This window comes from Balaenoptera borealis (genome assembly GCF_965194805.1).
Source record: "Balaenoptera borealis genome assembly, chromosome: 2".
In the NCBI taxonomy this organism is placed as follows: domain Eukaryota; kingdom Metazoa; phylum Chordata; class Mammalia; order Artiodactyla; family Balaenopteridae; genus Balaenoptera; species Balaenoptera borealis.
In genome coordinates, this window is record NC_138867.1 from 113,603,163 (window position 1) to 113,628,025 (window position 24,863).

At 36.8% G+C, this 24,863-nt stretch overlaps 1 protein-coding gene and 1 long non-coding RNA gene across 4 annotated transcripts in view; one reads left to right on the forward strand and one right to left on the reverse strand.

Moving 5' to 3' along the window:
* LOC309622826 overlaps positions 1 to 11,460 on the forward strand; it is a 377,150-nt gene extending 365,690 nt beyond the window's left edge. Inside the window, exon 3 of the long non-coding RNA XR_014241156.1 lies at positions 1,926 to 11,460. This is a non-coding gene — a long non-coding RNA (uncharacterized lncRNA). The remainder of the gene's footprint in view (positions 1 to 1,925) is intronic.
* Positions 1 to 24,863, reverse strand: part of CDKL3 (cyclin dependent kinase like 3) — a 113,364-nt gene that overhangs the window by 49,009 nt on the left and 39,492 nt on the right. Inside the window, exons 10-13 of one of the 3 annotated variants that reach the window (XM_082378939.1) lie at positions 24,117 to 24,207; positions 22,735 to 22,897; positions 21,822 to 21,919; positions 18,939 to 19,674 (exon numbers count right to left, since the gene is read on the reverse strand). In XM_082378939.1, the coding sequence (XP_082235065.1) occupies positions 19,621 to 19,674; positions 21,822 to 21,919; positions 22,735 to 22,897; positions 24,117 to 24,207 (406 nt within the window). In that variant the 3' untranslated portion in view covers positions 18,939 to 19,620. Of the gene's footprint in view, positions 1 to 18,938; positions 19,675 to 21,821; positions 21,920 to 22,734; positions 22,898 to 24,116; positions 24,208 to 24,863 lie in introns of those variants that run through there. The other 2 variants (XM_082378938.1, XR_014241131.1) reach the window with 2 other exon arrangements.

Genomic DNA, 24,863 nt, shown 5'->3' on the forward strand with positions numbered 1-24,863 from the left:
CTCCATCCTTACAAAATATTATTCCAACTGTCTCCTGACTTTCACTGTGCTGTTGAGAAGTTGCTGTCATTACCCATCATTCATTTGCAGTTATCAGTCTTTGACTACTTTTAATCTTTTTTCACTTCTTTGGTGTTCTGCACTTTCATGATGATGTATCTGAGAGTGGGTGTCATTTTAGTTATTCTTGGATTCACTGGGATTCCTGAATCTGAGGATTCTTCGTTTTTTTTAATCAATTCTGGAAAAATTATCAGCTATTATTTCTTTGAATATTGCATTTCCTCATTCTTTCTATTTCTTCCTTTTGGAATTCTGATTAGTATTATGTTAGATCTTCTCATACTTCATCCATGTCTCTTAACTTCTATTTTATCTTTTCTACCTCTTTGTCTTTCTAGGCTATACACTGGGTAGTTTCTTTAGATCTATTTTATTATTTTTTAATAGATCTTTATTGGAGTATAATTGCTTCACAATACTGTGTTAGTTTCTGTTGTACACCAAAGTGAATCAGCCATATGTATACACATGTCCCCATATGCCCTCCCTCCTGAGCCTCCCTCCTATCCTCCCTATCCCACCCCTCTAGGTCATCACAGAGCACCGAGCCGATCTCCCTGTGCTATGCTGCTGCTTCCCACTAGCTAACTATTTTACATTTGGTAGTGTATATATGTCAACGCTACTCTCACTTCACCCCAGCTTCCCCCTCCCACCCCGTGTCCTCACATCCATTCTCTATGTCTTCATCTTTATTCCTGCCCTGCAACTAGGTTCATCAGTACCATTTTTTTTTTAAGATTCCATGTATATGTGTTAGCATACGGTATTTGTTTTTCTCTTTCTTACTTACTTCTCCCTGTATGACAGCCAGAGAGTGAGGTCCATCCACCTCACTACAAATAACTCAATTTCGTTTCTTTTTATGGCTGAGTAAGATTCCATTGTATATATGTGCCACATCTTCTTTATCCATTCATCTGTCAATGGACATTTAGGTTGGTTCCATGTCCTGGCTATTATCATAAATAGTGCTGGAATGAACATTGTGGTACATGTCTCTTTTTGAATTATGGTTTTCGCAGGGTATACGTCCAGTAGTGGGATTGCTGGGTCATATGGTAGTTCTATTTTTAGTTTTTTAAGGAACCTCCCTACTGTTTTCCATAGTGGCTGTATCAATTTACATTCCCACCAACAGTGCGGGAGGGTTCCCTTTTCACCACACCCTTTCCAGCATTTATTATTTCTAGATTTTTTGATAATGGCCATTCTGACCAGCGTGAGGTGATACCTCATTGTAGTTTTGATTTGCATTTCTCTAATAATTAGTGCTGTTGAGCATCCTTTCACGTGCCTATTGGCCATCTGTATGTCTTCCTCGGTGAAATGTCTATTTAGGTCTCCGGCCCTTTTTTTTTTTTTTAATTTTTTTTGGGCTGCTTTGGGTATTTCATTCCTGTGTTAAGCTTTCTCTAGTTGCAGTGAGCAGGGGCTACTTTTCGTTGCGGTGCATGGGCTTCTCATTGCAGTGGCTTCTCTTGTTGTGGAGCACGGGCTCTAGGGCGTGGGCTCAGTAGTTGTGGCACACGGGCTTAGTTGCTCCGCGGCATGTGGGATCTTCCCAGACAAGGGCTTGAACCCATGTCCTCTGCACTGGCAGGTGGATTCTTACCCACTGCGCCACCAGGGAAGCCCCACCCATTTTATAATTGGATTGTTTGTTTTTTTGATATTGAGCTCCATAAGCTGTTTGTATATTTTGGAGATTAATCCTTTGTCCGTTGTTGCATTTGCAAATATTTTCTCCCATTCTGAAGGCTGTCTTTTCATCTTGTTTATGGTTTCCTTTGCTGTACAAAAGCTTTTAAGTTTAATTAAGTCCCATGTTTTTATTTTTGTTTTTATTTCCATTACTCTAGGAGGTGGGTCAAAAAAGATCTTGCTGTGGTTTATGTCAAAAAGTGTTTTTCCTACGTTTTCCTCTAAAAGTTTTATAGTGTCTGGTCTTACATTTAGGTCTTTAATCCATTTGGAGTTTATTTTTGTGTATGGTGTTAGGTAGTGTTCTAATTTCATTCTTTTACATGTAGCTGTACAGTTTTCCCAGCACCACTTATTGAAGAGGCAGTCTTTTCTCCATTGTATGTTCTTGCCTCCTCCGTCGTAAATTAGGTGTCCATATGTGTGTGGGTTTATCTCTGGGCATTCTATCCTGTACCATTGATCTATATTTCTGTTTTTGTGCCAGTACCATACTGTCTTGATTAGTGTAGCTTTGTGGTATACTTTGAAGTCAGGGACCCTGATTCCTCCAGCTCCATTTTTTTTTTCTCAAGACTTCTTTGGCTATTTGGGGTTTTTTGTGTTTCCATATGAATTGTAAAATTTTTTGTTCTAATTCTGTGAAGAATGCCACTGGTAGTTTGATAGGGATTGCATTGAATCTGTAGATTGCTTTCAGTAGTATAGTCATTTTCACAATATTGATTTTTGCAATCCAAGAACATGGTATATTTCTCCATCTGTTTATGTCATCTTTGATTTCTTTCATCAGTGTTTTATAGTTTTCTGAGTACAAGTCTTTCGCCTCCTTAGGCAGGTTTATTCCTAGGTATTTTATTCTTTTTGTTGCAGTGGTAAATGGGAGTGTTTCCTTAATTTCTCTTTCGGATTTTTCGTTGTTGGTGTATAGGAATGCCAGAGATTTTGGTGCATTTATTTTGCATCCTGCAACCTTACCAAATTCACTTATTAGTTCTAGTAGTTTTCTGGTGGCATCTTTAGGATTTTCAATGTATAGTATCATGTCATCAGCAAATAATGACAGTTTTACTTCTTCTTTTCCAATTTGTATTCCTTTTCTTTTTCTTCTCTGATTGCCGTGGCTAGGACTTCCAAAACTATGTTGAATAAGAGTGACGAGAGTGGACATCCTTGTCTTGTTCCTCATCTTAGAGGAAATGCTTTCAGTTTTTCACCATTGAGTATGATGTTTGCTGTGGGTTTGTCATATATGGTCTTTATTATGTTGAGGTAGGTTCCCTCTATGCCCATTTTCTGGAGAGTTTTTATCATAAATGGGTGTTGAATTTTGTCAAAAGCTTTTTCTGCATTTATTGAGATGATCATATGGTTTTTATTGCTTAATTTGTTAATGTGGTTTATCACACTGATTAATTTGCCTATATTGAAGAATCCTTGCATCCCTGGGATAAATCTCACTTGATCATGGTGTATGACCCTTTTAATGTGTTGTTGGATTCTGTTTGCTAGTATTTTGTTGAGAATTTTTGCATCTATGTTCATCAGTGATACTGGTCTATACTTCTCTTTTTTGTGGTATCTTTTTCTGGTTTTGGTATTAGGGTGATGGTGGCTTCATAGAATGAATTTGGGAGTGTTTCTCCCTCTGCAATTTTTTGGAAGAGTTGGAGAAGGATCGGTGTTAGCTCTTCTCTAAATGTTTGATAGAATTCACCTGTGAAGCTATCTGGTCCTGGACTTTTGTTTCTTAGAAGATTTTTAATTATGGTTTCAATTTCATTACTTGTGATAGGTCTGTTTATATTTTCTAATTCTTCCTGGTTCAGTCTTGGAAAATTGTACCTTTCCAAGAATTTGTCCATTTCTTCGTGGTTGTCCATTTTATTGGCATATAGTTGTTTGTAGTGGTCTCTTATAATCCTTTGTATTTCTGCAGTGTCAGTTGTGATTTCTCCTTTTTCATTTCTAATTTTATTGATTTGCATACTCTCCCTTTTTTTCTTGATGAGTCTGGGTATGGGTTTATCAATTTTTTTTAATCTTCTCAAAGAACCAGCTTTTAGTTTTATTGATCTTTGCTATTGTTTCCTTTGTTTCTATTTCATTTATTTCTGCTCTGATCTTTATGATTCTTTCCTTCTACTGACTTTGGGTTTTCTTTGTTCTTCTTTCTCTAGTTGTTTTAAGTGTAGGGTTAGGTTGTTTATTTGAGATTTTTTTCTTGCTTCTTGAGGTGAGATTGAATTGCTATAAAATTCCCTCTTAGAACTGCTTTTGCTGCGTCGCATAGGTTTTGGGTCACCGTGTTTTCATTTTCATTTGTTTCTATGTATTTTTTTTATTTCTTCTTTGATTTCTTCAGTGATCTCTTGGTTATTTAGTAGCACACTGTTTAGCCTCCGTGTATTTGTGTTTTTTTACAGGTTTTTTTCCTGTAGTTGATTTCCAATCTCATAGCATTGTAGTCAGAAAAGATACTTGATACGATTTCAATTTTCTAAAGTTTTCCAAGGCTTGATTTGTGACCCAAGATGTGATCTATCCTGGAGAATGTTCTGTGTGCACTTGAGAAGAAGTGTATTCTGCCACTTTGGGGTGGAATGTTCTATAAATATCAAATAGATCTATCTGGTCTATTGTGTCATTTAAAGCTTATTAATTTTCTGTCTGGATGATCTGTCCATTGGTATAAGTGAGGTGTTAAAGTCCCCCACTATTATTGTGTTACTGTCAATTTCCTCTTTTATAGCTGTTAGCAGTTGCCTTATGTATTGAAGTGTTTCCATGTTCAGTGCATAAACATTTATAATTGTTATACCTTCTTGGATTGATCCCTTGATCATTATGTAGTGTCCCTCCTTATCTCTTGTAACAGTCTTTATTTTAAAGTCTATTTTATCTGATACAAGTATTGCTACTCCAGCTTTCTTTTGATTTCCATTTGCATGGAATATCTTTTTCCATCTCTTCACTGTCAGTCTGTATGTGTCCCTAGGTCTGAAGTGGGTCTCTTGTAGACAGGATATATATGGGTCTTATTTTTGTATACATTCAGCCAGTCTGTGTCTTTTCGTTGGGGTATTTAATCCATTTACATTCAAGTTTATTATCGATATATATGTTCCTATTACATTTTCTTAATTGTTTTGGGTTTGTTTTTGTGGGTCTTTTTTGTCGCTTGTGTTTCCTGCTTAGAGAAGTTTCTTTAGCATTTGTTGTAAAGCTGGTTTGGTGGTGCTGAATTCTCTTAGCTTTTGCTTATCTGAAAAGCTTTTGATCTCTCCATCAAATACGAATGAGATCTTTGCTGGGTAGAGTAATCTTGGTTATAGGTTTTTCTCTTTCATCACCTTAAGTATATCCTGACACTCCTTTCTGGCCTGCAGAGTTTCTGCTGAAAAATCAGCTGATAACCTTATGGGGATTCCTTTGTATGTTATTTTTTGTTTTTCCCTTGCTGCTTTTAATACTTTTTCTTTGAATTTAATTTTCGTTAGTTTGATTAATAGTTGTCTTGGTGTGTTTTTCCTTGGGTTTATCCTATATGGGACTCTCTGTGCTTCCTGGACTCGGGTGACTATTTCCTTTCTCATGTTAGGGAAGCTTTCCACTATAATCTTTTCAAATATTTTCTCAGACCCTTCCTTTGTCCCTTCTTCTTCTGGGATCCCTATAATTCGAATGTTGGTGCATTTAGTGTTGTCCCAGAGGTCTCTGAGACTGTCTTCAATTCTTTTCATTCTTTTTTCTTTATTCTGCTCCTCAGCAGTTATTTCCACCATTTTTTCTTCCAGTTCACTTATTCGTTCTTCTGCCTCCGTTATTCTGTTATTGATTCCTTCTAGTGTATTTTTCATTTCAGTTCAGTTATTGTGTTGTTCATCTGTTTGTTTGTGAGTTCTTCTAGATCTCTGTTAAACATTTCTTGTATCTTCTCAATCCGTGCCTCCATTCTATTTCTAAGATTCTGGATCATCTCTACTATGATTACTCTGAATTCTTTTTCAGGTAGATTGCCTATTTCCTCTTCATTTATTTGGTCTTGTAGGTTTTACCTTGCTCCTTCATCTGTAGCATACTTTTTTTGCCGTCTCATTTATTTTTTTTTTAATTTTTAAAGATTTTTATGAGTGGGATTGTGTTCCTGTCTTACTGGTTGTTTGGCCTGAGGCTTCCAACACTGGAGTTTGTAGGCTGTTGGGTAGAGCTGGGTTTTGGTGCTGAGATGAGGATCTCTGTGAGACCTCACTCCAATGAACATTCCCTGGGGTCTGAGGTTCTCTGTCAGTCCAGTGGTTTGGACTTGGTGCTCCCACTGCAGGAGCTTTGGCCCAACCCCTGGCTCATGAACCAAGATCCCACAAGCTGTGTGGGGTGACAAAAAACAAAAAAGACAATAACAAAGTAAAAAATAAAATTAGACTAGGAAACTAACAGATATGTTAGAAAGAATGTAAAAATAAAAACGTAGATGAATCAACAACTGGAAGGTACAACAGTACCACAATAGTAAAAAAGAGGAGGGGGGAAAAGAAAAAGAAAAGGGGGGAAAGGTCTTGGTTGTGGAGGGCGGGGCCTAAGAAAAGGTGAGGTTTGGGTGGTGGGCGGAGCCAATGCTCAGGACCCACAGGGCTGGAAAAAGCCCCAGTGGCTGTGGGGGTGGGGCCTAGGCTCAACAGAAGGGGCCAGGTGTGCCCCCCACCCCTGGTGTCAGAGGGCGGGGGAACCTCACCTGGGAGCCCAGCAGGCTTCCCGGGCTCAAGTGGCAGGGCAAACGCCCTCCTCTCCTGCTCCTCCCAGAGGTCCCCTCCTGCCTGCCTCTCCTGAGCTCCCCGGCCTCAGGGTGCTGATCCTGTCTGGCCTCCACTTCTCCTTCCCCCTCAGTCCGCCCACATCCTACCAGTTCACTTGGGGGTCCCTCCCGTGTCCTTGGGCATTAGGGTCCCCCACCAGCAGCTGGAAGGCACCCTAGTTTTTAGATCTATTTTAAAGTTCACTAATTCTCTCTTCAGCGCTAATTAACATTTGACCAATCCACTAGGATTCTAATTTCAAATATTATATATTTATTTCTAGATGGATGTTCTATTTTTTCTTTTTCCAAATCTGTCTGGTTATTTTTTATAGTCTCTTGTTTTTTTTAATCATACAATCAATATTCTCTTTATTTCTTTATATGTAGTAAATAAGCCTCTGTGTGTATCTGACGAGTTTAATTTATAAAGTCTTAACAGATTTGCTTCTGTTTGCTGTTTCTGCAAACTCTCATTCATGTTGCCTTATTTTTTATGTGTTTGTGATTTTTAATAGTGAGCCCATGTTCATAGTAAAAGTATCTGTGGAAATTCTTTAAGACCTTCATTTAAAGTACATTCCTGGGACTTCCCTGGTGGTGCAGTGGTTAGAATCCACCTGCCAATGCAGGGGACACAGGTTTGATCCCTGGTCCAGGAAGATCCCACATGCCACAGAGCAACTAATCACATGTGCCACAACTATTAAACCCGCGTGCCTAGAGTCCATGCTCCACAATAATAGAAGCCCCCACTCTCTGCAACTAGAGAAAAGCCCACGTGCAGAGCAATGAAGACCCAACGCAGCCAAGAAAACCAAAAAACAAAAACTCAAACGTCAAAATAAATAACATTTTTTTTAAAACTTATAAAATAAAGTGCATTCCTCCAGAGAGTATTTGTATTTGCTTCTGCCAGGTAACTGGTTTCATTACTTACCCAGTAGCACTTTAAACCACATTCTAATCTTGGGTTTTTTGGATCATACATGTAGGTGAAATGCGACACCAAACCTGTATGAAGGATGGTTATGAGTTCTCAGGGAAAGGTTGTTGGTTTGATTTTTTTTTCCATCCAGAGCCAAGGACAAGACAAACAAATTTCTCTATAATCACTCTTTGAGGAGTATATTTTGTCTAATTCACTCTTTACTAAGGGTATCACTTTTTAAGGACTCAGCTTTATGTGTAGTTTCCAATACAACTTCTCACCTTGCTTAGGCCCTAGACTTTATCTCCAATGCTCTAAACCACCAGTAACTTTTGGCCATTAATGAGAAGTTTCATAATTGGAATTTTTCAGGATATCCAACACACATACAGTCAGATATCTAGTACACGTATTGCCAAGAAAAAGTAGAATTGCTTTTGATCTGAGAAGGCTGAAACTTGATAAAAACTTCAACTAAGCCCTCCTAAAGGCACACAGAATTGTGAGTGCTCTGAAGTTTTAAAGAACTGCAACGTGACACCACTAACTGCCAACCCAAGATTTCTTCTGACAAGCTTGCTCTGTGACATCCATGCCTCAGATTCTTACTGATTCATTTTTAACATCATTCATTGATTCTTCAGCAAGTCTTCAAACTACCAAGGTCATTCTGAATTTAAATTATTTGTTCCATACATATCAAGGTACATAATTATATGAAGGTACTGGGGGTAGGATGTAAAGGTATAAAGATATAAATTAAGAGGTAAGTAACTAGCATCATAAAGCAGGATGTGAAACATATAAATTTGTTTATATATAATATATAGTATAAACAATAAAAAACGGTAGTCTAATTTTATTCTTCAAGGTGTTAAATTCATCAGGGTGCTTCCTATCACTGTGACTATATTCTACGTTCCTTCTTCCAAATGAAAGGAAATGAGTGCCACATAGCAGCAACCTACTGAGCTACCAGTTGTAACCCCTTCCACTTATAACAACTCCACTTGGCCAAAGGATTGAAACCAGGACTCCTAATCATCACATGAATATCTACCCAACAGATTTCAAAACTTGACCTGGTTGACTGCCAATTCAGCTGCCACTGCCTCTGCCATTCCCACTTCTCTGCATGACTTTTGGTAGCTACAGAGAACCAAGTAATGGCAATCCCATCAGCCCTGGTCCGGGAAGATCCCACATGCCACGGAGCAACTAAGCCCGTGCACCACAACTACTGAGCCTGCGCTCTAGAGCTCACGAGCCACAACTACTGAAGCCCGTGCGCCTAGAGCCCATGCTCTGCAATAAGGGAAGCCACCACAATGAGAAGCCCGCACACTGCAACAAAGAGTAGCCCCCGCTCGCCAAAACTAGAGAAAGCCTGAGCACAGCAACAAAGACCCAACACAGCCAAAAATAAATAAATACATTTAATAAAAAAAAAGTAATGTAACATTTTATACATGCAGAGCAGACATGTATTTGTCATCCATGCCAACTTTATATCCAAACAAATAGAGACCAAGGCACAGATCCCCTCAGAATTTCACAGGCAGTATACAACAAGAGTAAAGGGCACCTGTAGACCTAATTTATTACCAAAGTGAATGAAGTCAGGATAAACTCGGACAACTTGGACAAAAGAACTAAGATTAAAGACCATAATTCTGGGAAATTCCCTGGTGGTCCAGTGGTTAGGACTCTGTGCTTTCACTGCTGTGGCCCGGGTTCAATCCCTGGTCAGGGAACTAAGATCCCACAAGCCGTGGGCGTGGCCAAACAAACAAAACCATAATTCTGCATCTTTGAAGGAGACAACTAAATTTGATCAGTACAGTACAAACTCACTATGCCCTGTGTGTATTAAACTTTATCTCAGTAAGTCCTCACAAAATCTCTAAGAGATAAGCTATTCTTGTCCCCATTTTCCAAGTGAGGAAAACTGAGGCAACAAAATACCACACACATACTCCCCAGTGAAGAAGTGGTAAAAGCCATGATTCTAATTTAAGCAATCTGATTATAATCTGGACTCTGTTATACTATGTGGCTTTTTTTTTTTTTAAGATTTTTTTCATGTGGACTATTTTTAAAGTCTTTACTGAATTTGTTACAATATTGCTTCTGTATTATGTTTTGGCTTTTTGGCCCTGAGGCATGTGGGATCCCAGCTCCCTGACCAGGGATCAAACCACCTCACCCCCGACACTGGAAGGAGAAATCTCAACCACTGGACAGCCAAGGAAGTCCCTACTACATGGCTTTTAATAAAAATTGAATGTTCATTCAACAAATATTTTTAAAAAGAAAAAAGCCCCAGAAATTTATAGGTATAGTTTCAATAAATATTCTGATACCACTAGATATTCTGTTTAAAGGACAGCATTAAAGGAACCAATTTTCTAAACTCAAATCTATCAAACAACAACCCAAGGAAGACTACTGATAGCAGATTATTCCATAATAAATCTGGTTTTTAAGGTTTTTCATGAGGCATCAGATGCTTTAAACATTTTAATAATACTATTCAATGTAATAATTAGTAGCCACAAAGAAATTACTCAGAGATGCCCAAGAGATGCTGTCTGAAATGTATATAAATAATCTAGGGCTTGGTTTGAAAGGTCCTAAGACTTTGGAGTCATCCACCTGAGGAAACCCAAATCCTAGCATGCATTTTTATTACAGTTCTCATCTCAGGGAATAAAAACCACTGATTTAGAGCAAAAAGCACTGTCTCATTAGGATCCCATCTTCATATACTAGTTCAGTCCAACAGGGAACTGAATGGCTAGTCCTGTTAGATCAGGGCAGACACTAGCTCCAGGTCCTGAAATGCTGGACACTGAGCTCCCTCTGGAGGAGGTTAGGACTAAGTGACTTCAAAGAGAACTTCAGAATCATCTTTACTCTTTGGCAAGAGCGGCACAGAGACCATGTAATAGCCGCTGGATACCTGCAATCTCTATACTGCTATCCATTAAATGAAAAGCCAATTGTGAAGAGCAAGCACCTTAACCCAAAGTTAGTCTGAAAGTCAATCGGAAGCAAACTTCATTTTATTTACCTCTTTGAGTTATATATTTCGTTTATTCTTTCGATACCATCCAATTAAGCAAGCACATTACTTCACTTATTCTAAGCCAAGAGAGTTAACTGAGAGACCTTCATAACACTGAGACAACACTCACACAATTTCTCACTCTATGGCAAGTATTAAGGGTACTAATTTAGGACTTGCCTGGTCTCCTGACACGCAGTCACTAAAGAAACAGAAATGTGGTGACTGAAGGTGGTTAATCTAAAATTCTGACCCATATACTGTAACTCACTTTGTAGAGCATTATTTCTTTTTACCCTTTCACTTGTCTTACCTGAATTTCCTTGTCTCTTTATAAATTTTGAGATACAATTTTTCTAACTTATCTGAGATTCCTCTGAATTCTGTTCCTAAAAAGCATCCTTCAGTTTTACCTATAAATGTAACTAAGTTTCAATTCCTCCGTTAAAACACTAACTGTAAGTTCACCTTGTCTACTTCACCTTTAAACTCCATGCTGAATGACTGCTATTCATTCCTTGTTCAGCTACTTGAGCAATGAATATTAGCATGCTATAGGAAGCACATTCTACCACACCAATAAAATTATTTCATATTTTATTCTTTGGTTTTTTTCGGGCTTCTCTGGTGGTGCAGTGGTTGAGAATCTGCCTGTCAATGCAGGGGACACGGGTTCGAGCCCTGGTCTGGGAAGATCCCACATGCCACAGAGCAGCTGGGCCCATGAGCCACAGTTACTGAACCTGCGCATCTGGAGCCTGTGCTCCGCAACAAGAGAGGCCGAGATAGTGAGAGGCCCACGCACCACGATGAAGAGTGGCCCCCGCTTGCCACAACTAGAGAAAGCCCTCGCACAGAAACAAAGACCCAACACAGCCATAAATTAAAAAAAAATAAATAAATAAAGTCCGGGACCAGATGGCTTCACAGGTGAATTCTATCAAACATTTAGAGAAAAGCTAACGCCAGTCCTTCTCCAACTCTTCCAAAAAATTGCAGAGGGAGAAACACTCCCAAATTCATTCTATGAAGCCACCATCACCCTGATACCAAAACCAGAAAAAGATACCACAAAAAAAGAAAATTATAGACCAGTATCACTGATGAACATAGATGCAAAAATCCTCAACAAAATACTAGCAAACAGAATCCAACAACACATTAAAAGGATCATACACCACGATCAAGTGAGATTTATCCCAGGGATGCAAGGATTCTTCAATATATGCAATTCAATCAGTGTGATACACCACATTAACAAATTAAGGAATAAAAACCATATGATCATCTCAACAGATGCAGAAAAAGCTTTTGACAAAATTCAACACCCATTTATGATAAAAAGTCTCTAGAAAGTGGGCATAGAGGGAACCTACCTCAACATAATAAAGGCCATATATGACAAACCCACAGCAAACATCATACTCAATGGTGAAAAACTGAAAGCATTTCCTCTAAGATCAGGAACAAGACAAGGATGTCCACTCTCATCACTCTTATTCAACATAGTTTTGGAAGTACTAGCCATGGCAATCAGAGAAGAAAAAGAAATAAAAGGAATACAAATTGGAAAAGAAGAAGTAAAACTGTCATTATTTGCTGATGACATGATACTATACATTGAAAATCCTAAAGATGCCACCAGAAAACTACTAGAACTAATCAATGAATTGGTAAGGTTGCAGGATACAAAATTAACGCACCAAAATCTCTGGCATTCCTATACACCAACAATGAAAAATCCAAAAGACAAATTAAGGAAACACTCCCATTTACCACTGTAACAAAAAGAATAAAATACCTAGGAATAAACCTGCCTAAGGAGGCGAAAGACTTGTACTCAGAAAACTATAAAACACTGATGAAAGAAATCAAAGATGACATAAACAGATGGGGAAATATACCATGTTCTTGGATTGGAAAAATCAATATTGTGAAAATGACTATACTACTGAAAGCAATCTACAGATTCAATGCAACCCCTATCAAACTACCAATGGCATTCTTCACAGAATTAGAACAAAAAATCTTACAATTCGTGGGCTTCCCTTGTGGTGCAGTGGTTCAGAATCTGCCTGCCAATGCAGGGGACACGGGTTCGAGCCCTGGTCCAGGAAGATCCCACATGGCGCAGAGCAACTAAGCCCACGCGCCACAGCTACTGAGCCTGCACTCTACAGCCTGAGAGCCACAACTACTGAAGCCCGTGTGCCTAGAGCCTGTGCTCCGCAACAAGAGAAGCCATCCCAATGAGAAGCCCGTGCACTGCAACGAAGAGTAGCCCCCACTCACCACAACTAGAGAAAGCCTGAGCACAGCAACAAAGACCAAATGCAGCCAAAAACAAAAAAGAAAAAAAAATCTTACAATTTGTACGGAAACACAAAAGGCCCCGAATAGTCAAAGCAATCTTGAGAAAGAAAAATGGAGTTGGAGGAGTCAGGCTCCCCAACTTCAAACTATACCACAAAGCTGCAGTAATCAAGACAGTATGGTACTGGCACAAAAACAGAAATATGGATCAATGGTACAGGATAGAATGCCCAGAGATAAACCCACGCACGTATGGGCACCTAATTTACGACAAAGGAGGCAAGAACATACAGTGGAGAAGAGACAGCCTCTTCAATAACTGGTGCTGGGAAAACTGGACAGCTACATGTAAAAGAATGAAATTAGAACACTACCTAACAACATACACAAAAATAAACTCCAAATGGATTAAAGAACTAAATGTAAGACCAGACACTGTAAAACTTTTAGAGGAAAACATAGGAAAAACACACTTTGACATAACCACAGCAAGATCTTTTTTGACCCACCTCCTAGAGTAACAGAAGTAAAAACAAAAATAAACAAATGGGACTTAACTAAACTTAAAAGCTTTTGCACAGCAAAGGAAACCATAAACAAGACAAAAAGACAACCCTCAGAATGGGAGAAAATATTTGCAAATGCAACAATGGACAAAGGATTAATCTGAAAATATACAAACAGCTCATGGAGCTGAGTATCAAAAAAACAAACAATCCAGTTAAAAAATGGGCAGAAGACCTAAATAGACATTTCACCAAGGAAGACATATAGATGGCCAAGAGACACATGAAAAGCTGCTCAACATCACTAATTATTAGAGAAATGCAAATCAAAACTACAATGAGGTATCACTTCACGCTGGTCAGAATGGCCATTATCAAAAAATCTAGAAACAATAAATACTGGAAAGGGTGTGGTGAAAAGGGCACCCTCCTACACTGTTGGTGGGAATGTAAATTGATACAACCACTATGGAAAACAGTATGGAGGTTCCTTAAAAAACTAAAAATAGAACTACCATATGACCCAGCAATCCCACTACTGGGCATATACCCTGAGAAAACCATAATTTAAAAAAGAGACATGCACCACAATGTTCACTGCAGCACTATTTACAATAGCCAGGACATGGAACCAACCTAAATGTCCATTGACAGATGAATGGATAAAGAAGATGTGGCACATATATACAATGGAATATTACTCAGCCATAAAAAGAAACGAAATTGAGTTATTTGTAGTGAGGTGGATGGACCTAGAGTTTGTCATGCAGAGTGAAGTAAGTCAGAAGGAGAAAAACAAATACCATATGCTAACGCATATATATGGAATCTAAAAAAAAAGAAAAAAATGGTACTGATGAACCTAGTTGCAGGGCAGGAATAAAGAGGTAGACATAGAGAATGGACTTGATGACATAGGGTGGGAGGGCGAAGCTGGGGCCAAGTGAGAGTAGCATCGACATATATACACTACCAAATATAAAATAGTTGGCTGGTGGGAAGCAGCAGCATAGCACAGGGAGATCGGCTCAGTGCTTTGCGATGACCTAGAGGGGTGGGATAGGGAGGACTGGAGGGAGGCTCAAGAGGGAGGGGATATGGGGACATGTGTATGCATATGGCTGATTCACTTTGTTGTGCAACAGAAACTAACACAGTATTGTGAAGCAATGATACTCCAATAAAGTTGTATTAAAAAAAAAAAAAGAATACCCAGCCAGTGAGTTGATAAGAAAATGAAGGTTGAACAAGCGTGAAAGTAGGAAGATCAGTTACTAGAAGACTACTACAAAATCCAGGCAACAAATGTTGTAAATAGCAGTAGAGGGGTAAAAAGTAGTCAAATCCTGGAAATACTTTAACAGTAGAGCTGAAAGGATGTAGGTTAGAGATGCAGAGAGAGAGAGAAGTCAAGGATTACTCCAAGATTTTTCTCCTGAGCAACTGGAAGAAATGGAGTTGCCCTTAACTAAGATGGGGAAACACGGAGGAGTAGCAGAGAGTGGGGCAGAGATCAGGACCTTAATTTGGGACATGATAAGTTTGAGATACCTATTATACATTTTAGCAGAGCTATTGAATGGACAATTGGAAATCTGAGTCTGGAATTACACGGTCAAGTCCAGGCTAGAGAGAGAGAATTAAGAGTCATCAGTATATAAACGATATTTAAGGCCATGCATCTGGATGAGCTCACCAAGGGAATGTAGAGAGAGTGTGGTCTATTCACACTTGTCTAATAGATTGTCACTCATCCTAGGATTGCTAAGAAATAGTTATAATTGATTAGTTATAGTTGTTATTTGGGAAACCTATCAGAAGGCAGACAAACATAGCACCCTTCTTTAAAATGTCATTGGCAAAAGAAGAACAGATTTGTACACCTTAATTTTGAAACTAGAAGACCCAGAAAGAATGACCAGTTGGTTTACAGTCATTTGGAAGAACAGTAGATAATAATCACTATGAACTAATAACTTTTGACAAGTATTAGCAGCCAATAAACTATCCAACCTGTCTAACTATGTCTACTGCTGAAGTTCTACTGGCAAACTTCATACCTCAAACTTTCATATTATTGGCAAAGAATTTACAGAATAAATGATCATTACGATAACCAGAATAAGAAAAACAAAAAGCACAGGCAAGTCCCTACAAATTCCTGTCCCCATATCTATATCCTTAGGGATAGTCTTAAACTAAAAGAACAGACAATCAGGGACATTTTATATAAGGTAGAGCTAGAACTTTTGGTAATGACTCTAAAGGTTACTCCTTATTCACAATAGTGACTAGATCTCTCCACTTTCAGAATTCTTTAACTAAACTTCTAGTTCCAGCCATGATTAATAGGTATTGATATTACCTTAAACAATGGTAAAACTGGAAAAAATAAATTAAACTGTTTTCAGACAATGAACAGCAGATAAAGGTCAATTTCATCAGATATATAATAGTCCTAAATATATATGTACCCAATAACAAAGCTTCAAAATGCAGAAAGCAACTACTACTAGAACTGAAAGGAGAAAGAGGCAAATATATAATTACAGTTGAAGATTTTAATATTCCTCCCTCAGCAATTAATAAACTAGTATATTGAAAATTAGTAAAGATATGAGACATAAATACCTCATTAGCATAAACTCAGGTATGGTTGAAAGGGGCTTATTATGAATAACAAAGATGCTCCTCTCACTCCTATCAGTCAGGAAATTATAAAGGTTTGGGGACCTCTGTGTCAGGAAAAGGGGACAAAGACCAAATATTTGTATTTCTTATTATATCACAATATTACAAAGAGCAAATTAAACCCAAAATAAATAGAGGAAAGAAAAGAGCATAAATCAATAAAATAAGAAACAAACAATAGAAACAATAAAAGCAAAAGTTGGTTCTTCAAAAAAATTAGGAAAGTTGATAAACCTCTAGCTAGACTAACCCCCCAACAAACCCCTACAAATTATCAATACAAGAAATGATAATGGGAACATCACCTCTTCAATGATAACAAGGGCAAATGATAAACAGTGTTACGCCAATAAAAATCAACAACTTTGATGGAATGGATAAATTCCTTGAAAGAGGCAAATTACCAAAACTGACACAGGAGGGACTTCCCTGGTGATCCAGTGGGTAAGACTCTGAGCTCCCAATGCAGGGGGCCCAGGTTCGATTCCTGGTTGGGGAACTAGGTCCCACATGCATGCCACAACTAAAGATCCTGCAAGCCTCAATGAAGATCCCGTGTGCTGCAACTAAGACCTAGCACAGCCTAAATAAATAAATATTTTAAAAAACAGAAAACAAAAAACCTGACACAGGAGAAATAGCAAATCTGTATAGCTCCATATTTATTAAATAAATTTAAGGAAAATTGAAGTTGCATCTTAAAATCTTTCCACAAAGGAAACTTTAGGCCCTGCTGGCCTCACTGGTGATTTCTAAAAAATGTTTAAGGAGGAAATAAAATCAATCCTACACAAATTCTTTCAGAAAAGAGAAGAGGAGGTAAAACTTCCCAACTCATTTTATAAAGCACCTTAACACTGATTATCAAAAGCAGGCAAAGACAACACAAGAAAAAAAAAGGGACTAAAATCCCTCATTAATGTAGATGTCAAAATCTTAATAAAATATTAACCAATCAAATTCAATACAATACATAAAAAGGATCAAGTGGCGCTTAATGCTAGGAATGTAGGGTTGATTTAACATTAAAACATCAATTAATGTAATTCACATTAACAGAACAAACGAGAAAAATCATAAAACATCTCAGAACATACAGGAAAAGTATTTAACAGAATTTAACACCTGTTCATGGTAAGGACACTCAACAAACAGAAACAGACGGAAACTTCTTCAATCTAATAAAAATTGTCTACATAAAACCTACAATTAACATCACACTTAATGGAAAAGGCTGAATGTTTTCTTTCTGGTATAGGAAAAAAGGTAAGAATGCCCACTCTCACTACTTCTGTGCAACATTGTCACACATCACAGAAACACTGGAAAGAAAGAAGTAAAACTATCTTTATCTGCAGATGTTATAATTGCTTATATAGGAAATCCTAAGGAATAGGCAAAAAAAAAGAAGGAAGGAATGAAGGAATGAAGGAAACCTACTAGAATAAATAAATTTAATTTAGCGAGGTCTCAGAATACAGGATCACAATATAAAAACAAATTGTACCTCTGTAATACTAGCAACAACCAACTAGAAGATATTAAAAAACAATACCATCTATAATAGCATGAAAAACTAAGACACATAGGAGTAACTTTAATGAATGATGTATAAGACTGCTACAAAATATTACAGAAAAAATTTAAAGATGTAAATAAATGGAGAGTTTATACCATGCTTCTGGGTTGGAAGACTCAATATTTCTAAAATATCTATTCTCCTCAAACTGATGTATAGATTTTAACACAATCCCAGTCAAAATCCCAGCAGGCATTTTTGTAGAAATTGAAAAAAAAGGACAATCCTTTGATGTAAGGATCAACAAATATATAAATGCAATAGGCAATGGGCAGACCTATATTTACTGAACCCACCACAGGAACAACTCTTAATTTCCCTGGATGAGATTAGTTACTAAAGCTAACAGGGAGTCTGTTAGAAAGATATGTCATATATAATAATCTGAGCTGTTAATTTTAATCAACCTTTTAATGAGTTGAAAAGAGATCACAAGAAATTATCAAATTATCAAATTATCAAATTATCAAACAAAGGAAATTATGTTTCCTTTGTTTTTCATGTCTATTTAGTAAATACAAAATCAGGCAGATTGCTTGTAAAATACCAGATAATCCCACTTTATTGTTTTTTGAAAAATATGACAATCAAGAATTTTGGTAGTATACCTCTTCTGGGTCATACATAAATAGAAAAAGTTTGTACCACATAAAAGGCACTATCAGACTGAACTAGGAAACTGGAAGAGTGCTGGCAGTTGTTGAAAGGGATAAAAAAAATTAATATTTAAACACCATATAATTTTCTGATACTTTATAAATATTATGTTATAAATATTATAACAGAACATGTTAGTCAGCTATGTAATCATGTAATAGTAATGAACTGCTTTTAGAAAAATGTCAGATATTTCATTGAGAACTCACTTCAGGAAGCCTGAGCATTCTAGGAAATAACTGACACTTAGGTTATGTGACTAGCAGAGGGCAGAGATCAGTATAAATACGGTGTGTGTCATATGACAGGATGTGTTACCTACTCAGTAATCACAGCAAGTAAAGAAGCAGGCAGAGAGTAGACGACTTTTTAATTCCAAATCAAGATATCACATCAGCAGAATTCTTAGAAGAAAGAAAGAAGAAAACAGTGAATGGTTTGCTAACAAAACAAAGTTGGATGATGATACCAACGAATTGCTGTCTTAACAGCTCATGTTACATTTCTATTGTACATAAAATTAAAAGGGAAGACTTGTCAATTTGTATTTTTAAGATTTAAAAGACACTACCAGAAAAAAATCTGTTCCTCTTCAAATTCTTCCCCTTACAATGGCCATCTCCACCCTAAAATTAGAAACCAAGCCAATAAGTGGGATAAGAATGTAAATACATGTTGCCAAAACCTTGCCTGTATTAATGTTAAATTATATGTAACAATATATTCTATATAAACTACTAAATGATAAATATGCTGGTCAAGCCAAAAGATTTGCTTCAATGCTTTGCTCAATTTCCATCCTTTTAAACAACCTTCATGATGTTTAAATACTGCTCCAGAACATCCAGTGTGAAACCAAACCCACGTTTCATGCTTATCAAGTGTATCTGTTTGCTCAGAAATGTTTGGTGCTCCCAGACATTGGGATCTCACTTTATTACACATTTAGAAACTTTTCCATCTATAATTATAAAGTTCTGAACCAAAGCTAAGAATGACCACTAATCAAACATGACTGAGATAACAGGTCATCAAATAAAATTACATGACTTAACATAAGCTGTAGTTTTATTAGGATGTACCAGTCAGGAAGTTTTTATAAATTAATGTTCAAATTAAGAAAACATGAATAATCTAAAGATTAATAAATTTAAAAACAAATATAGGTGAGTATACACATAACTACACAGGATTTACGATATATCTGTAGAATTCTCTAGTCAGCATTTTTGTGTATGTAATATTAATAAAAAGGATTTTTTTTTAACCATACAGTGATTCTGGGATTCCCTTAATTTTCAGCTGCTACATTTTCTACTCTACATCTGGCAGGTTCTTCTTCCTTTCAGTTTGTGCATTTCCTGTATTCTAAAAAGTAAATAAAAACAGGACCTTAATGGAGGAAATGGTGAGTCTTTGGCTAAGGAAATACAGCCACAGATACGTACTTATAATTTGCACCTGGGGGTTATTTTATAAGGTACAGGAAGACTATTTAGCAAAGTATTCCTTATTATCATCATGAGACAAAACTGAAGGTGGCTTTTCTATGGACTCTTCTCTCTTGCCTAACTCACTCATCAGCAGTTATTAGAATTTCTCTCTAGGTCACAGAGTCTTTTCAGTTCATGTATATACTATTAACTGGGAAGTGCCTGGATGTGATTTGGTAATTCAAAAACAAATCAATGAATAGAACAAATAAGTTGCCATTCCCTATCTTAGTGTTTTAAAACATGTCATATTCTCTCATGCTCTAAATTAACAAACTACCAACTCGAAATTTAGGAAATTTTCTTAATTCTGACATTAATTTATTAAAAGCATTTGAACCAGTCTTACATGCAATTTCAGTCGCTTGTCAGAACTGCATTTTAATGATTAGTACAAATAAACTACAACCATCACTGACGACTTCTGGATATTTCTAACAACTACAACTGTTTCAACATTACTCTTAAAAAGATCGTCTTTTCAGGAGTTCTACACCATATGTACAAAAAGGGGTTTTCCTTTCCTACTTACTTTTGTATTTTTAAAATGACAGAACTGTCTTAAGGGTTCCTTTCTTCCTGCATTAAAATGTAATTTTAGTTCTGGGGGCTCTCATAGGACAGTAGGATAAACACATGTAGCACATTACTAGTCTGCCCAAACTCAAGAGCCCTAACTCACCCAATCATTCAAAAAATGTGCAAATGGGGTGCTGTTCAACATGCTGTGACCCAGGTTTAAAAGTTTAAAGCCACTTTATTACTTTTCATAACAAACTAAAAGATGACCATTAACGCCTTTCTTGTTCTACCTAGAAAATATTTCTTTTCTGCAAAGTTGATTGTGGAGTTGTTAACAAGTTCTAGGCCAGGAATAAGGCATAAATGTCACTGTGAAAATATATCTAACAGTGTCTGATAACTCTTACCTGAATGTTGCAGAGATTGAATAGACTTAGTTAAAATACCTTCTTACATAATTTCAGATCAAAGTTTCTATCTTCTAATTTCTTCAAATTTCCTTAGGAAGTATGTACTAATTTTATCATGAATAAAAATGTAGTCAATTTTATTTAGAAAAGAAGAAACTGAGATAACGAAGTTAATGACCTCACAGGTGTACAGGATCGAAGGCTGTCAATATAATTTAATTCAGTGGGTGCTCAGCATAATCCCTTTCCCTTAAAAGAGTACCTTTAAAGAGTATTCATTTAGATGTTGATGGCTTCAAGATTCCCAAATAAAATTCAAGATTGTCTGATAGCTGAGAGCAAATCTTTGAAAATAGGACAGTAGGTAGAGAGCAGAGATGGGGGAGTAAATTGGACAAAAGAACAGGAAGAAAAAGGCCAAAGACAAAATACATATGTTCTTGTGGCCAGTATAATCCTATGTTTATACCATTATTCCTTTCCTCTGGCATGGTTTACCCACCACTGGGTAGTACACATAACACACATACTATTTTCCCTGGGTACCATATATTCAATCACTCAACATTCAAATGAGAGTTCATATTTACTACCGTCAAAAAATAACCTTTAAAAAACTTTCATAATTGATTATTCTAGGAAATTTTAGTTCTGTTTCTAGAGGTCAAAGATTACACAATTATGAATTTTTATCTGACTTTCCAACAGTAATAACTAAAATTATATACTAAGTCAAGGGTTCTAAACAGCATTACTTAGTAAAAGCTATAAATAAAAAAGTCTGGGCTTCCCTGTTGGCGCAGTGGTTGAGAATCTGCCTGCCAATGCAGGGGACACGGGTTCGAGCCCTGGTCTGGGAAGATCCCACATGCCGCGGAGCAACTGGACCCGTGAGCCACAACTACTGAGCCTGCGCGTCTGGAGCCTGTGCTCCGCAACAAGAGAGGCCGCGATAGTGAGAGGCCCGCGCACCGCGATGAAGAGTGGCCCCCACTCACCGCAACTAGAGAAAGCCCTCGCACAGAAATGCAGACCCAACACAGCCAAAAATAATAAATAAATAAAAATTTTTTTTTAAAAAAAGTCTTACCTCTTGTTTTTCTTGATATTGATCTGCATTAAGTAAAGTTGGTATTTTAGATGAATCTGTTTTCTTTGATTCCCTCTTCGGCACTTTTATCTGTTTAACTTTTGCAAAAATATATACAACAATGAGAACTTGTTACTCCTACCTTGAAATTTTACTTTCCTTTTCAACAGTTTTAAATGGAAATTCTGATATCCACTAAAGTCAGTTTCTGAGTTTATTATAAAGGAACTGAACAAATCATGAGTTGTAATGGTATGATGTGCCAAATATAAATGATTTGTTATATAATTTTACTAACAGTCTACCAGTCTGTCCTCTAAATAAAGAGGACATTTATTTATAAAATTCTGAGTATAACTGTTAAGTGGATCAGATAATTCCTCTTGAGCTATGCAAGTACTATTTTCTTGCTCTTATATTATCTTTTCACAAGGTGTCACTGTTCTTCAAAGAAACATAATAATAACACTGCAAAAAAATGAGTTTCATTTTATGAGCTCAGTACATGTTATAAATCTTAATCTACTAAATCCTTGGATGCCTGAAGCACACATATCATTCCTCCTATTATATGGGCAAGTTATCACAGAGAAACAGAGGAAACTGATTTACCCCAGGTCATATACTAAACCAAAAACATCTTCCTCAAATACTGTTCTAACATTCCAACAAAATTGAGCTAATGAAAATTTTACTTTTTAAAGTTTTCTTAACCCTTTTTTAAAGTTATCTCCTTTAAGTCTTACCCATTATTTGACTATGGGGAAAAATTTTTCATCAGCTGAAAATATTTTGCATAGCAATATACTCCTTTCTACCTAAATCACATTATAACATCTAAGTTATATTACCAAAAAAGGTCTTGTAAAAGATTAAGTCTGTAGATTTCCAAAGCTATGCAACAAATATGTACCTTCCATTCCTTTCATCTCCTTTGACTGTATTGTGAAAGGCAATTCTGGGAAATGGAATTCTTTCCTGTTAGTTCTGGAAAAATTCAGCTTCCTTTTGTTTCCATTTGCCATTTGGTCACTTTGACCTGTTCGCTCATTAAACACACCCTTCTCCATTTGGCTCTAAAAAAAACAAATAAACGAGTTAATTTGAAGAAAGGTATGTAACTGCTTATTGAATGACAAGCCTACAAATGCCAGCCATTTGGATGGTATAAGATAGGCATAAAAATAACTATCTTTGCAAGGTTATTTTAATAAGTAAGAAGTAGAAGAGAATACCATCAAACATATAAACAGATCAAACTCCAATAAAAATTTTATAAAGTAAACTTTTTCTAGCATATTCAATATGCTGAGAATAGTCTTGATCATAAGAACCACAGTCTCAACTTTTAATTTTTGATCCTATTCATTGCATGTTGACTTTGGACAAATTGCTTCAGTTCGTTTTATTAATAACTTATTTTTCTATTTACAAAATGATGTGCTCTGGACACTGGGAAAACCCAAAGGAAAAAATTACTTGTGAACTCAGCATTCTGGAAAAACTTTTGTGTTACCTGTTTTTGCTCACTTGACAACAGATGATAGAAACTTTCCTAGGTTAATGAACACTCTTCCACAATGTAATGCGTAGTATCCCACTGTGTGGATGTACTTTAATGTACTTAACCAGTCACTTGCTCTTGGATGGATTTGTGTTGTTTTCAATGTTTTATTATTATAAATAACACTGTGCTTCAATTTTTAATTGAACTATTTTCCTATGTGAAAAATGAGGAAATGAACTACATTGATTATGTTTTCTTGTGATAAGATGTATTTATTTGGTAATTGCTCTTAATCTAAAAAGTAAGATATTAAAATCATTTCTTGGAAGTGAAAAACCAAAAAGTCTTGTGACTTTTTAAAACATATTTATTTATTTATTTGGCTGCGCCAGGTCTTCATTGCGGCATGCGGGATCTTTTTTTTTTTCTTCAGTTGCAGCATGCAGGATCTAGTTCCCTAACCAGGGATCGAACCCCGGCCCCTGCACTGGGAGTGTCGAGTCTTAACCACTGGACCACCAGGGAAGTCCAGTCTTGTGACTTTTAAAGGTGAAAAGCTTACCTTCTTTTCCCAAGTCACACATTAAATACACAAATCAAGTTATAAGAAATAAAAATTGTGAAAGCACTAAGGAAATGATGACCTATTTTCACCTCAGGAAAAAAAAAAAAGGAAACTAAAAGCACGTTAAAAAAAATGTTAGAGCCCCAAACATAGAGAAAATGACAGAAGGTGGGGGGATAATGTTGAAAGAGGCCATATTTTAATGACAAGCTTCTTGCCTTACTTGAGTGGGACCTGCATCCTCATGCCTATTAGATATAACTTGTCCAATAGATTGTGAAGAAGTACGTCTCTTTTTTGCTCTTTCAGTTAACCTATTATTTAAAAAAATGAGAAGTTATTAGAACTTCCCAGAAGTGCTTCTGTTTTAGCTTCAATAATGATGTTATACCATGGTAGCCTACTATTTGAACAATAAGTGCGAAAATGCAACTGTTAGTCCTTAAGTACCAATTGCTCTAAGTAAAGAGGTGAAAACAGAGCAGAGAACAACTCACTCATGGCTAACATCAGTGGTGACAACCATGTTGTAAGGTTACTCCAGCTGGCCTACTTGGTCCCTTCTGTCTGTTCTGAACCTGGATCTCTTAACTACTGTGTTCATGAACTTCCGAGTTGTCTGACCAAGGCTAGTTTGTAACTATGGTTATTGCAACCATGGTTTAGGAGTCACCTCAAGAACGATTGGACACCTGCTGTCTATATTCTGTTGTACAGACATGTCCACTTGCCACCTCTGCAGACCACTAAGCTTCACAACTTATAGCCCAAATCAGTCTGTTAGGATTGGCTTAGGATAACTGAACTAAGCCTCCTTCCCCAACTAGAGCCATAGTAATTTCCCTAAATTTAGAATGGGCCCTGATGCCTTGCTAGGAAGACCCCTGTCATCCATTACACTGCCGTTGATTAACCAGACTCATGGTACCAATCTCTCAATCTGTATTAGTAGTTAAATCTAAAATCGGTC